This window comes from Chlorocebus sabaeus, chromosome 10 (genome assembly GCF_047675955.1).
Source record: "Chlorocebus sabaeus isolate Y175 chromosome 10, mChlSab1.0.hap1, whole genome shotgun sequence".
Lineage (NCBI taxonomy): Eukaryota > Metazoa > Chordata > Mammalia > Primates > Cercopithecidae > Chlorocebus > Chlorocebus sabaeus.
Window position 1 is genome coordinate 67,039,889 of NC_132913.1, and position 15,573 is coordinate 67,055,461.

A 15,573-nucleotide genomic window follows, 5' to 3' on the forward strand; every position below is an offset into this window, starting at 1 on the left:
TTTAAAGAAATAAGTATATTGTAAATAATTTAACCCACCTACCTCACACTGAAATGATTTACTTATCTAGTGCACTTACTGACAGAAACTCAATGATTTGTTACATTCACCACGGTAATTATATTTTGCAGAGTCAGATTTCTTGGTTGAATGATAAATGGCAAATTGATTCATCAAAAATTAAGTAAAAGCAAGCATTTAAAACTATGTGTGTTTCTACTGAAAAGGTAAAATCATTATCGTACTAATGAATTCTAGCCTTATCTCTAAATCTGTCATACAAACCTAAGGTTGCATCATTTAACATTTATGTTCATTCCTAATATTTCTTAAAACGGAGACTTTTCCAGACATAGAGCAATATTAATATATTTAAGTAGTAATTTTTATTCCTGAAAACTAAAGAAAGATCTCTCTTGCTCTTCCCCCTTCCAAACACCCAACCTCCCCAACCCCTGCCATGTCTCCCCTATACATTCTGCCTAACGCATACAAGGTGCTCAGAAAGTCTATCAAATGAGCATGCTCTTGCCCCCACATGCATGTCCACACATCCTCACTCCTTGGTGTGGTATGTCTTTGCTTTCCTTACTCACTAATAAGTTGCATCAGAATGTTGATGTGGGCAAAGGAATGAAGAAACTATCATACTTTCAATATACTCATGGCACCATCTTGTGGTAATTCTTGGTATCGTGTTTTCAAGTTTAATTTTTAAAGTTCTTCAAACATGTCTGGGAAAATACATTTGAGGATAAATTTAACATTTTAAATATGCATGAGATACAATGTGATAAATCTGGCCTATATATTTAAAACCCCACACACATATTTTAAGAGTTATAATATCTATCATTAGTGTTCTGACCCCAGAAACCATTTAATACCAATAACTGTTTCTTGAATGTAGAATAGGAATGACATTAACAAATCCTTAAGCGGGAGGGGAGAAACAATAACTGAGGATCCTGGGGGTGTCAAAGAACAGCACAGACTATAGCAGCCAAAAAAATAAAATAAAATTATATATAACACTGCAACTGACAACCCATTTTCCTATCCCACTGTCTATTCCCACGTCCAAACTACTACTCCACTTCCTGCTGCAAAATACCCAGGTTTTATCACCCTTATCTTCTCCCCCATCCCAAGCATCCTGACTTTAAAATCTACTCAAGCTCAGTTTAAAATTTCTAAGGCCAAATAAAAGATGCCACTTCTTGAATCAAGAGGCAGAGCGTATTTTTCCACCCCTTAAATTTGAGCTGGCATTGTGTCTTAGGCCATTGCTGCTCCTATAAGAGAATGCCACAGACTGATGTGATTTTTTAAATAATAGAAATTTATTTATCACAGTTCTTAAGGCTGAGAAGTCCAAGATCAAGGTATCAGCAGATTTGGTATCTGGTAAGTGCTTGCTCTCTCCTTCTAAGATGACGCCTTGTTGCTGCATCCTCCAGAGGAAACCAACGCTGTGTCCTCACTTGGTGGAAAAGCAGAAGGATCAGGCAGCTCTTGAAGCCTCTTTCATAAGAGCACTAATCCCATTCATAATGGTGGCACCCTCATGGCCTAATCACCTCTCAAAGGCACCACCTCTTAAGACTGTCACATTGGGGTTTAAGTTCTAATGTATGAATTTTAGAGAAACACAAACATTCAAACCATAGCACCTTGTGACTAGCTCTGACCAAAAGAATGCAGTAAGTTGCAGCTGCTGTTCTTGCCGTCTTGCAACACTGCTCTGTGACTGCTGAGTAACAAAGCCTGGCCTAATCTCCTTGAGGAGGAGTCTACTGGTGAGAATTATCCAGCCTACAGCCAGCAGCAACTTCTAGATACATGTGCAAAGCCATCTAAAACCATCTAACCCAGTTACTCTGTAGCAGCCTGCCGCTCCACAGGGGTCCACCCATGAGTTCAGCACAAGAACCACCTAGCTGAGCCCAGCCCACATTTCTGACCCACAGAATCACAATTAAAATAACACACTGTTTTAAAATTTTTTCTGAAAGCTTCTGCCTACCTTTCCAAACTTCTCTTGTGTTTTCTTCTATCAGTAATTGCCTTACTCAGTTTCAGCCATATCTCAGGTTTTTAGACATACCAAGTTTTTCCTCAAGTTGAGATTTTGAGCATTCTCTTCATTCCCTTTGGATCACTTTTCTCTATTCTCTTTGCTTGACTTTTTTTTTTTTACGTCTTAAAATTTTAATCTTAAATGAGAATGGATAGCAGAGGGCAGGATGTCAGTCACTAGCCACCCTTCATAGAGAACTAATATGGTCAGTTTTATCTGGACTTGGGAAGCTGTGGATGGGTCATGCAAAAAGTAAGCTCTGCAATTGTGTGGTATCCTGAGGAAGCAATACCTAAGTGAAATGTCTGGAACTGATGCGGAGGCTCCTAGTTAACATAAACCAGAGTGACAGCGAGAACTCAGGACAACTTAGCTCTGAATTCCAGCAACTACCTGCGACTTTCTTATCTATGTCTTTGCAGCTGTTTTCCCTGTACCTCTGTTCCCACAGGACCGGAAGACTGTTTTTCCTGTTCTGATTCCTTTCTACCTTTGCAAAGGGATCTTCCTCTTTCCCCCCAAATCATACTTCACTCCAATAATAAGAAACTATTTATAGTTTGTTCCTACATGCATCTGTGTTGCCGTTGCCTATACCTGGAATGTTTTTTCTTGAATAATTTGAAACTCATCTTTGAATACTCATCTCAAAGATCACCTCCTCTGGGAAGCCTTCCCTGACCTCCAAAAAGTTAATCATTCCTTTTTGTGTGCCACATCTATGTTATTTGTAGATCTGCCATTGTTCTTAGCATACCATATTGCAATTCAATTATTTAAATATTTATTTTCTTTTGATACTTAAGATATTGTTTTATTAATCTCTGTAAAATAGGAACTTCGTAATATTTAAAATAAGAAAAATCCCCAAGGTTCTGTTTCCTATTATCTCTAATTATGCCACTAGAAAACTGGGGGTTTAGGTGGTCATCTTTATTAAAATTTTTTTTTTTTTTTTTTTTTTTTTTTTTTTTTTTTTTGAGACGGAGTCTTGCTCTGTGGCCCAGGCTGGAGTGCAGTGGCCAGATCTCAGCTCACTGCAAGCTCCGCCTCCCGGGTTCACGCCATTCTCCTGCCTCAGCCTCCCGAGTAGTTTAACTTAAATTTTTATCATGATAATCAGAGATTCACATGCAATTGTAAGAAATAATGGAGTTTTCTTCAACACCTTGCCCAGCTTCTACCCATAGTAAAAAATTTTTTAAGTTATAGAATAATAGTGTAATCAGGATATTGACATTGATCTGATGTACAAATCTTATTCAGATTTCCCCGGTATTACTTGTATGTGTGTGTGTGTGTGTGTGTGTGTGTGTGTGTGTGTGACCTGTGTAGATTCATGTATCCCCCACCAGGGGTCTCTCATGTTGCAGTTTTGTACCCATATCTACTTCCTTCTTGAAATTCACCCCTGTCCCTTACCAACCACTAATTTGTCCTCTACTTCTACAATTTTGCTATTTCAAAAATGTTGCATAAATGGAATCCATACAGTATGTAACCTTTGGGGACTGGCTTTTTCCACTCAGTATAATTCCCTGAAGATCCATCCAATTTGTTGCGTGTATCAAAGGTTCACTCCTTTTTATTGTTGAGTAGTATTCCTTAGCACAGATGTACCACAGTTTAACAAGTCACCCCCAAAAGATATCCGTGTCAAATCCTTAGAACCCGTGAGTGCTATCTTTTTTTGCAAAAAGTCTCATTGCAGATGTGATTGTTAGGAATCTTGAGATGAGGAAACAATCCAGGATTATGCAGGTGAGCTCTAAACCGAATAGCAACAAGCATCGTTATGAGATAAGGAGAAAGGAGATCTGAAGAAAAGACATAGACATACAGAGCAGAAGATGTCATGAAAACAGAAGCAGAGACTAGAGTGATGCAGCCACAAGTCCAGGAATTCTGGGGCAGCCACCAGAAGTTTTAAATTTGTATGTTTTTACATTTAAATCTATAATTCATTTTGAGTTAATCTTTTTATATGATGTCAGATTTAGGCCTAAGTTTGTTTGTTTTGTGGCCTACAGCTGTTCAATTACTCCAGGACTTGAAAAGGTATTCTTCCTCCATTGACTTGCTTTTGTACCTTTATCAAAAAATCAGTTGAGTATGTGTGTGTGGATCTATGCCTGGGTTCTCTAGTCTTTTTCATCTCTCTTTCTCTCTCTCCAATAAAACTACTGTCTTGATTACTTTAATATATAATAAGCCTCAATATTGGGTAGAGAGATCCCTCCTTTTTTCTTCTTCGTCAAGTTTTAGCTAGCAGCTAAACTAGCTAAAAGGTCTGTGCTTTTTCATATAAATGTTAGCATAATCTTGTCTATGTCTACAAAAAGAAATTGCTGAGATTTTGATAGAAATTGCATGAAAATTATAGATCAGTTTAAGGAGAACTGGCATCGTAATCTTATTGAGTTTTCTAATCCTGATTTACTAAACACATGGTATGTCTCTCCATTTATGTAGGTCTTCAATTTCTTTTCTCAGCATTTTGTAATTTTCAGCATATAGATCCTGCACGTTTTTAAAAGTGTATATCTATTTCATTGTATTGGGAAGTGATTATAAATGGTATTGCATTTTAAAATTTTGATTTCCATATGTTCATTTTTAGTATATAAATATAATATGTGGTTTTTGTTTGTTTGTTTGTTTGTTTTTTGAGACAGGGCCTCACTCTATCACCCAGTTGGGAGTACAGTGGTGTGACTGCAGCTCACTGCAGCCTTGACCTTTTGAGCCCAAGAAATCCTCCCACCACAGCCTCCTGAGTAGCTGGGACTACAGGTGTGCACCACCATGCCTGGCTTTCTCTTTTTTTTTTTAGAGACAGGTTGTGTTTCCCAGGTTGGTCTTGAACTCCTAGGCTCAAGTGATCTTCTTTCCTCAGTCTCTCAAAGTACTGGGATTACAGGCTTTTATTTTTATTTGTTTTTCTTGCCTTAATATAGTGGCTAGAACTTCCAGCACCATGATGAATAAGAGAATTGAGAGTGGACATCCTTCCCCCGGTCTTGGTCTTAGAAGAAAAACATTCAGTCTTTCACCATTAAGTATGATGTTACCTGTAGACTTTGTTTAGACACTTCTATTAAATCAAGGTAGTTTCCCTTTATTCCTAGCTTGCTGAAAATGTGTGTTGGGTTTTCTCGAATGCTTTTACTGCATTAATGGATGTGATCATGTGAGTTCTCTTCTTTAACTTGTTGATATAGTAGATTATTTTTTTTTTTTAGACACGGAGTCCTGCTCTGTTGCCCAGGCTGGAGTGCAGTGGCGTGATCTCAGCTCACCGCAACCTCTACCTCCCAGGTTCAAGTGATTCTCCTGCCTCAGCCTCCTAAGTAGCTGGGATTACAGGCACACACTACTATGCCCAGCTAATTTTTTAATATTTTTAGTAGAGATGGGGTTTTGCCATGTTGGCCAGGCTGGTCTCGAACTGCTGACCTCAGATGATCTGCCCACTTCGGCCTCCCAAAGTGCTAGGATTGCAGGCGTGAGCCACCGTGCCCAGGTGGTAGATTATTAATTTTTAAATGGTGAGCCAGTTTTACATACCTGGAATAAATCCCACTTAGTTATGGTATACAATTCTTTTCATACATTGCTGGATTCAATTTGCTTATATTCTGTTGAGAATTTTTTACTCTAAGTTTATGATATACTATTCTGTAGGGTTTTTAAAAAATAATGTGTTGTCTGATTCGGGTATCAGGATAATACTAGCCTCATAAACTACGTTGAGAAGTGTTTCCTCTTCTTCTATTTTCTGAAAGCAACTGTATAAAATTGGTGTCAATTTAAAAAATCTTTGGTAGAATTCTCCACTGAAATCATATGAATCCAGAAATTTGTTTTTCAAGTGCTTTGTAATGATAAATTCAGCTTATTTGATGGCTATAGGTCTATTCAGATTTTCTACCTTTAAATTTATATTTAGGTTTATTTATTTTTGAGATGGAGTCTTGGTCTGTCTCCCAGGCTGGAATGCAATGGCATGATCTTAGCTCACCACAACCTATGCCTCCGGGGTTCAGGCGATTCTCCTGTCTCAATCTCCAGAATAGCTGGGATTACAGGCACATGTCACCACAACAGGTTAATTTTTGTATTTTTAGTAGAGACAGGGTTTCACCATGTTGTCCAGGCTGGTCTAAACACCTGACCTCAAGTGATCTGCCCACCTTGGCCTCCTAAAGTGCTGGGATTACAGGCATGAGCCACCACACCCAGCCCAGATAGTGTATGTTTATTTTAGTTGAATTTTAGTTATTTATGGTTTCTAAAGGACTAGTTCATCCTTCTCACTTGTCACATTTATGAATACAAGTTTTTAATATTTGCTTATATTTTTAATTGCTGCAAGTTCTGTCATAATATCATGTATCTCATCAGTATCTCCTTTCTTGTCCTCATCAGTCTTGCTAAAAGCTTACAAATTTCACTGCTTTTATTAAAGAACACGCTTTTTGTTTTATGGACTTTTCCTCTGTCGCTTTCCTATTTTCAACTTCACAGATTGTTGGTGTAGGTCTTTATTACTTCCTTCCATTTGCTTGTGGTTTGGTTTTTCTATTCTTTTCTAGCTTCTTGGTTGGGAACTTACTTGAGAACTTCTTTTCATTTCAAATATAAGCATTTAAGGCCATAAATTTCTAGCTCTGCACTGCTTTAGCTTCATCCCACATATTTTACTATGTTGTGCTTTCATTTTCATCTAGTTTTTGCTTTGAGACTTCTTCTTTGATTCATAGATTACTTAAGAGATACGTTGTTTAATTTTCCTGTTGTTTTTCTACTACTAATTTCTACTTGATTTCATTATGATCAGAGAAAATATTGTATATGATTACAGTTCCTTCAGATGTATTAAGGTTTGCGTTATGGTTCAATATATGGTCTACCTTTGTGAATAGTTGTATAGGCACTTGGGGAAAAAAGTGTTCTACTGTTATTAAGTAGAGTTCAATATAAATTAATTAGATCATGTTAGCTGATTGTATTGTTCAGACCTTCTAAATTCTTTCTTATTTTGTTTAATAACCCTATCAGTTGCTGAGAGTGGTTCCCCAACTGCAATTGTAAATTTATTCATTTCTTTTTTCTGCTCTATCAGTTATTGCTTCATGTGTTTTGAGGCTCTGCTGTCTGGTGTATGAACATTTAGGATCATTATGTCTTCCTGGTGAGTTGAACATTTTATCAGTACATAATGTCCTGCTCTGTCTCTAGTAAATTTCTTTACTCCCTACTTCATCAGACATTAATATAGCTACCCCTGCCTTTATTTTTTAAATTACTGTTTGCATGATATATTATTTTCCATCCTTTTACTTTCAGCGTACCTCTTATTGATTTTGAAGTGAGTTTCTTGTAAGCAGCATATAGTTGGTTTTTTTTAAATGCACTTTTTATTTTGATTGGTTTATTGAGGCTATTTACATTTAAAGTAATTATTGATGTTAGCCTTTAAGTCTGACATTTTGTTATTTGCTTTCTGTTTTTTCCTTTGGCTGTTGGTCCTCTGTTTCTCTCTTCTTTCTGTCCTGTGGCTTACTTGAACACTTTTTAGGACTCCATCTTTATTTATTTATATTTTGGTTGTATCTCTTTGTATAGTTTTCATAGTGGTTGCCATTAATATTATAATGATATATGTATGTGACTTATGGCAGACAATTTACTGGTATCAGCATTTAACATCCCTACTTTCAAATATCACAGTTTTTAGCATCAGATGATTATAATGTTTCAGTCATCAAATATGATTTACAAAGCTAATGAAGAAAATGATAATGTAACGATTAATTTTATGTGTCAACTTGACTGGGTCACTGGATGTTCAGATATTTGGTTACATATTATTCTGGGTATTTCTTCCTGCCTGACTGCCTTCCACCTGTGACATTAGTTTTTTTTTCCCTGCCTTCAGACTCAAATTGAAACATCAGCTCCTCTTGGGTCTTGAGTCAGCCAGCCCTCAGGCTAGAACTACACCATCAAATCTTCTGAATCTCATGTTTTTTGAACTTAGGCTAGAATGATACCATTGGCTGTCCTGAGTCTCCAGATATCCTACAGATCTTGAAAATTAGAGGCCTCCATAATTGTGTGAGCTAATTCCTTTCTCCTACAGGTTCTGCTTCTCTGGAGAACCCTACTACAGGTAGTTTATTATGTACCATATTTCTGTTCTTTCCATTGTTCTTTCTTCTTTCCTTCTCAAAGCTCCAAGATTCATTCTTTCATCATTTCCTTTCTAGTTGAAAAATTTCTTTTAGCCAACATTTAAGGATATACCTGTTAATGATAGATTATGCTGCCTAGTACAAACCCCATCTCATGTGATGATATTTAATTTCAGGCAGTACAAAGTGACTTTCCCCAGAGCTGCATCTAGATTTGGGGTGGGTTGAGGAGGGTACTTACAGGCTTACATGGTTCCAGGGCTCAGGTAGGAGTGTTTATGGCCTGGCTGTCACTTCTGCACATGGACATCTGCTGAGGCATGTTTATTTCTGTCTGATATTTAGTCATTAGTTCATGCAGGAACTGTGAAGTATTTCTTTGCTGTGTTACATGTAAAACACTATCCTGCCACTGTCCCAGTCCAACAGAAAAGACCATGTCCCTATTGTTCCCAGGTTCTACCAGCAGCTTCGGTACTCCCTAAGCCCACAGGAAATCATAAGATTGCCTCAGCTCCACCTGCCCACCCTTGCTAGGGGCCAGGAACACCAGGTTCTTACTGTCTTTGTGGACAGTTCTGTGAGACAGAAACTCATAACTACTTTTTCTGGAAGCCAAGACCCATCTGTGGTTTCTGTTATTTCCACTTACCCCTTGGAACTGGATGGGGAAAGCATTAGGGATCTTTTATATGCAAACTAAGTTACCTCAGCTCTTTTTGCTTCCCCTTTGAGTCTCTCTTCCACAGCCCAGAGTATTCATAAAACATTTGGCTAGGGAGACAGTGCTGAGAAAAGGATTTTGCTGCTACTTATCATAAGTCCCTTGCTCACTTTGGCACATTGATTACACACACACACATACACACACAGCAGACTGGTTTCAGGTACACTCTAAGAATCTTCCTGTTGTTCTAAAGCTCAGATCTAAAAGTTCTATAAATACCCTGAATACTAAATTTGGCAGAAGAACTTCCAGTGGCTAGGGCAGCCACCTTTTATTACTAGAAACATGTCTCAACCATCACCCTGTGGACCCAATTCCCATCCATGCCAACTCCAACACTATAAAACCAACCCAGAAGAGGGGAAGTCACCTCTTAAATTAACAGTTCTTGGGAAGAATATCTACAACACATATTTTTCTCTACAGGGGTGAAATGGGCTTCGATTTTCTTCCCTGTGTTTGTTTTCTGGGACTGTTGTAACAAAGTACCACAAACTAAGTGGCTTACACAACAGAAATTTATCATCTTATAGTTCTAGAGGCTAGAAGTAAAAAAAAAAAATCAACGTGTTACTTGGGTTGGTTCCTTCTGAGGGCTGTGAGGGAAGGATCTATTCCAGGACTCTCTCCTTGGCTTGTAGATGGCTGTCTTCTCCCTGTATCTCTTCTCACATCATCTTCCCTCTCTGTGCATATCTGTCTGTGTCCAAATTTCTGGGGTTTTTTTGTAAGGATATCAGTCACATAGGATTACAGCCCACCTTAATGATTTTATTCCTCTGTAAAGACTCTTGCTCTAAATAAGGTCATATTCTGAGGTACTGGGGGTTAGAATTCCAATATATCTTTTTTTTTATTTTGTGGAGAAACACAATTCAACGCTTAATACTCTCTGAAGCCAAGTGATGGGCAAAAAAGGAAGACCAGCATTTTGTTTCCTGTTTAAGTGCCTGCTTTGTCAGTGAGCTTGCCAGCCTCCCCTGTGCTACCTAAGCAGGAAAGAAAGACCCCCACAGTCCACTCCACCTGTACTTGCCTAGGCCCCAGCGGTTCCAGGTTTTCAAGAGGAATGTTCATTCTCAGATGGATTCTGACCTCAATCTCCAAGCATTGATGCATATGAGAACAGAGGACACAATCTTGTCAGGACTACCATAGTGCGGAAGAAAGAGGCACATACAGTCAAGGAATGAAGGTTTTTGCTAACAACTATGAGCAAGCTGGAAGATGCAGCTATCTCACAAGGGACTCTCAATGCCTAAGGGACCACCTGGGGGATCCCTTCATCCACAGGGTCTGTTAGGAGGAGGTATGAGCCACAGAGACAGCCAAAATAGTAGTCAGCAATTAAGAACAGCATTGCCACCTTGCGGAGGCTGTAAGGTAAGGTAAACCTCCGCCTTTTCATCCTTCTGTTTTCCCACCGCTAGGCTGAAGAGCAGGCTGAGGCAGGGGTAGGGTAGAAGCTCATGTGCCCAGCCCTCCGCTCTAAGTTCTAGAGTCCATCTAGACAAATCTTAATTTGGCAATAAAATGTTGTTTTTATAAATAGAGTTGAATCTTCTAAATCAAGGAATCTTTCTGAATATACAAAAGTGAAAAGCTATGAGTTGAGAGAGTGTTAAGAGAACTGCTACCCAGCGAAATACAAATTTGATAGATCAAAAGTGAGGAAAGTGACCAAAAAAAATGAAATGATGTCAGGCTTGAACCTCATTAAGTGGAGACTCTAAATAGTAGATAGTGTACACATGCACACATGATAGCACTAGGTATATTCTGCTTTAGTTCCTGCTGTTTCACTTAGCATTATATCACAGACAATTTCTCCTATCATGAGATATTCTTCAGAAATATAATTTTTAATGACTATTGTATTCATAGATATTTACACTCTACAAACTTTTACTCAGGCTATTTGTGCTCTAACTTAGGTATCAGTTTTGAACCTAACACTAAATATATATATATATATAAAATGTACAATATTATTAATTAATAATACATATTATTATATATAATATATAATATTTTTCTCTACAGGGGTGAAGTGGGCTTCAATTTGTTATATATTATATATTATTAATGAATAATATAATATTATACATTATATATATATATATATTTTTTTTTTTTTTTTACTTTTTTGAGATGGAGTCTTGCTCTGTTGCCCAGGTTGGAGTGCAGTGGCACAATCTCCGCTCAATGCAACCTCCACCTCCTGGGTTCAAACAATTTTCCTTCCTCAGCCTCCTGAGTAGCTGGGATTACAGGTGTGTGCCACCATGCCTGGCTAATTTTTGTAATTTTAGTAGATACAGGGTTTCACCATGTTGCCTAGGCTGGTCTTGAACTCCTGGCCTCAAGCGATCCACCTGCCTCGGCCTCCCAAAGTGCTGAGATTACAGACGTGAGTCACTGTGCCCGGCTGTAACACTAACTATATTTTTAATATATAACTATAGGTAAATCAATACACCTTGGAATAATTATAATTATCATAATAAATAGAAAATGGAAAAATAATTTTCTACTATTATAAATGTGTATTTTATATCCTGTAAGCCCCTTTACTTTCTTTCACAGCATGTTAAATATTGACTGAAGAAAACAATTTAATGACATTAAATCATCAACAGAGTAAAAAGTAGTTAGATTTGGCTTGAAATACAAAAATTATTTATTTACAGCACACCAAGAACCATGTAACGGCACTGAGTGAAATTTCAACAAATGTTTTCTCTGTATCATCTCACTTCAAGCTGGGGCCTCATTACAGAACAAACCCTTGCTAGAGCAGGATTTGGAGCTCTTCCCCCACATTTGGGAGGAGGCTTATCTTGGCCTCCCACCTCAAACCTTGGGAGGAAGCCCACCTTTTGTAGAAATCTTCATCATGGATAACGATACATTTCACATTTTTCCTTAACTCTGTCACAGTGAAGATACCCAATGACCAGCAATGTCGAGGAGGAGGGGCTGCCCAAGAACAACATAAAGGATGTGAAAGATTGTTTAGAATTCAGGGCAGAGGCAGAAATGCAAAAATTCCTGAGCTTCTGCCTCTATCCAGCCCACAAGGAAAGGGTGAGAGGCAAGTGAAAGTGATAGATGATGGTGCTAGATTTCAGAGGGAAGCCTTGTTGGTTTTGGCAATGCCTGTTCCTATTGTTAGAACACCCAGCACACTGCTGGCAACTCTCTAAAAGAATATGACAAGTTTAACATGCAAAATTAATGTTCCTCTCCTGCATCATAGGATGTTATAAATAAAGCCGTAGCTTTTTATACACTATCAAATGGTATGCCACCCAATAGAAAGAAGATAAAGGAAACCCAGGAAAGCTAATTTTAAGAGAGGGAAAAAATGACATCACTGATGCATTTTAAACACATTTCAAAATACATTCAGAAGTGTTCATACATTGTGGGGATACAGGAAGTCTCTGGCCCCATATACAAAGTGTGCGCGTGTGTGTACATGTGTGTGTGCCAGTGTATGTCAGTGGGTGTAACAAATATTTCAAGACGTGACAAACAGTTCATGGATTACCTGTAGGAGAAAGAGTACATGTTATCATGGTGGCCCAGTTTTAAGGTAAAAATTAAGTCTTGTTCTAAATCCTTCATTTTCCAGACCAGGACCATCTCTCCCCACGGCACATGGAACCCGGGACCCTGCCTCCTACCTGTGCTGCTGTTGCTGCTGGGGCTGGCCTGGGCGGGCGGTGGGGGCTGCCCATCACTCAGCTGCTTCACTCGTTTGCGGTGGGATTTGCCGTTGGAATGCACCTGAGCCTGGGCTGCAGAGTTCAGCTGGATGTTGCACACCTCACAGAAGGAGAAAAGAATTTTCTTTTTCTCTTTGCTCAACTGGTCCTCAGGCCTGTCGTTCTTTATCCCCTTTTCTTCAAAGCCCCGTAGAAAATTTGCCATATTCATGATTCCATCTTCAAGATGGTTGTCAGGGCTTAAGGAGTACCTCATGCCTGAAAATCAAAACGAGTACAAGTGCTTCTGAAATTATATAACCCTTCTTATTTTCTAGTATGATTACAATTCATCTTTAATGGTTTGTTTAAGTTAAAAGTTGCCCAGCTACCCAGTGGTTACTCCTAGAAAAATAATCATCAAAAAGTACCTAAGTAAGCAAGTATGGTCTTTCAACGTGAGTTCCTTGTGCCTGGTGGTTTTGGAACAGAAGTTCCTTTCGCCTGGAGCCCTTTTACCCCATCCTTGCCCGTCTTCCCATCACCTCCCACCCTCTTTACTCTTTTAACTTCCCACCCATGAGATCTCCGCTGGCAAATTACCTTCTACATGAAACCCTTTCTGACCCTGGACACAGGGCAAGATCTGGTTATATGCTCACATCGTGCTATGTGACACCTATCAGAGTATGCATTTCTTAGGTAATTGTGCACTTACTCGGCTTATGTCTGTCTCCCCATTAGAGTATAAGCTCTATGAGGACAGTCACTTCATCTCTGGATATCCCTTAGGCCTACAACTGCACCTTTTACATAATAGGCATTCAAATTTTATTGAAGGAAGGAATAAATGATGTTATGAATCTGGGATTGTGAAAATGTTCATGTGTAGACACAAACATATACACAATCAGCATACGCCTGGGCATATACAAACAGATACATGCCTTAACTGCAGGGGAGGTAACAAAGAACAAAACACCGTATATCTGCAACTTACATTGGGCTGTGTTCTAAACGTCCCTTGATAAGTCAGTCAACAGGAATTTGGACATACTTTCTTATCCTTGTAGTGAAACAAGTTTTTCGGTTTCCAGGTTAGCCCATTAACATCAATTTAATATTTGATGGAGTTGAAATGTAGAACATCTGAAATACAGAATAATATAAAATTTTAATAAACTGGTAATTGAAAAAGAATAAAATAGAATAAGACACAATTTTGTATATTTTTAAGTATTGTTATTTTCTTCATTTGTTTAGATAAAAGTACAGAGGTAGATTACAGACTAAGGGAAGATTCAAAAAGGATATTCAAAACTTTGAGACCCTTGGTTGATGAAGATTGTCTTGACATTTTTTTTTCAGTGCCATTTTATGTAATTTTTCATTTTAGTTAATACCACGAATACCAGCATTTTCAAAATTATCGGTGGGATTATAACAATGTTTTGGTTTACAATTTGAATTAAAAAAAAAGACACTTCCCAAAAAGAAAGGGGAGGGGAATTTGGCAAAAATTAAGGGAAAAGGGTATGTGTGAGGAAGAATGGCTGAGGTGGCAGTGCTGTGCCATAAGAGATGAAGAGTTTATATGAAGGAAGGATCGTGGCTTGTAAGGGACTTCTGCTTATAGAACAAACAAAGCAAGGCATTGGCTTTCAACAGTCCTTTTGATCCAAGTTTTCTCAGAGCTCTAAGAAAAGGAATGAGCTACTAGAGACAAGACCATATTTGGAGTGTTCACAAGCAGGATGTTTAAAATTCAGAAAAGGCATAACCATAAAACCAGATATTGATTCTAATGTACAGTATGCCAAAAAATCTCCTTGTACATACATCCAATTGTGAAGGTTGTTTGAACACTTAATTTCGATATGCAAAATCTACTTGTCCCTTTTAATTCTTTAACCTGATAATGCCATTTTAAGGAACTCTCTTACACAAAATTTTCCAAGTCAATCTATTCCTTTTAGCTCCGGCCTTAAAGTCTGCTCAAACTATGCAGAAATCAGGTTTAAGCAGTTCCTGTAGCTAAGCTACAGAAAATAATTCAGCTATAATTGAAATGGGGTTTGAACTGCACATAAATATTTTTTCTTTTATTCCTTAAACCTAAGATATTATGTTATCACAAAGTCACTTTTCTCATACAACTTAAGAAAATATCAGTGCTGTATTAGTTATGTTCAAATATCTATATCTTCTCTTAAAATATTAAAACACATAATAAGAATTAGTTGAAATAAGTAAGTGATTTTTAAAATGAGCTCATTACTAACATTTTGCCCTGTCTAGAAAACTAATCCACTGTGAAACATAAGAAAAGCCAATAACGTTTAACCTTGCAGAACGAGGCCAGGCACCATCGTACTCAATCATTGAAACCTAAGTTTATATTTCAACTCAAGCAAGCAAGATCCTTGACTCAGCGGAGAACTGTTGACACTTTCATCTGACAATTTAACCTTTGGAGGTGCCCAGGCTTGTCCATATTGCAAACTAACACATGGTATTTCACAGACACGAGACATACATCATAATGTTCCTACGACTCTTTTGTTTGCATTATCTTATAAAAAATAAAGCCATGTTACCTGTGCTTTTATGATTGTCATTTATCCTGGAAAGTATTCTACTTTTGATTTATTTAAATATACATATTTTAAGTAGGAAGAAAGAAATCTTTCATATAAAATAAATGGCTCTTCTAGAATTCTGTAACCTTTCAGAGTACCAGCATCTTTCATAACCTTTCAACTGTATTTTACCTTCTCCAAGAGTTACTCTCACAAGTGATCTCCCAAACCTCCAACATTGCATTCATGGGCCACTCTAGAAAAGATCCAATGCCTGGGG

General features: G+C 37.9%; 1 protein-coding gene across 2 annotated transcripts in view; it reads right to left on the reverse strand.

Annotated features, from left to right (window-relative positions):
- The window catches only part of ZNF385B (zinc finger protein 385B), a 415,712-nt gene that overhangs the window by 311,317 nt on the left and 88,822 nt on the right, over positions 1–15,573 (reverse strand). For both annotated transcript variants that reach the window (XM_038000630.2, XM_038000628.2), the window contains exons 2-3: positions 13,715–13,863; positions 12,694–12,993 (exon numbers count right to left, since the gene is read on the reverse strand). In XM_038000630.2, the coding sequence (XP_037856558.1) occupies positions 12,694–12,991 (298 nt within the window). In that variant the 5' untranslated portion in view covers positions 12,992–12,993; positions 13,715–13,863. The remainder of the gene's footprint in view (positions 1–12,693; positions 12,994–13,714; positions 13,864–15,573) is intronic.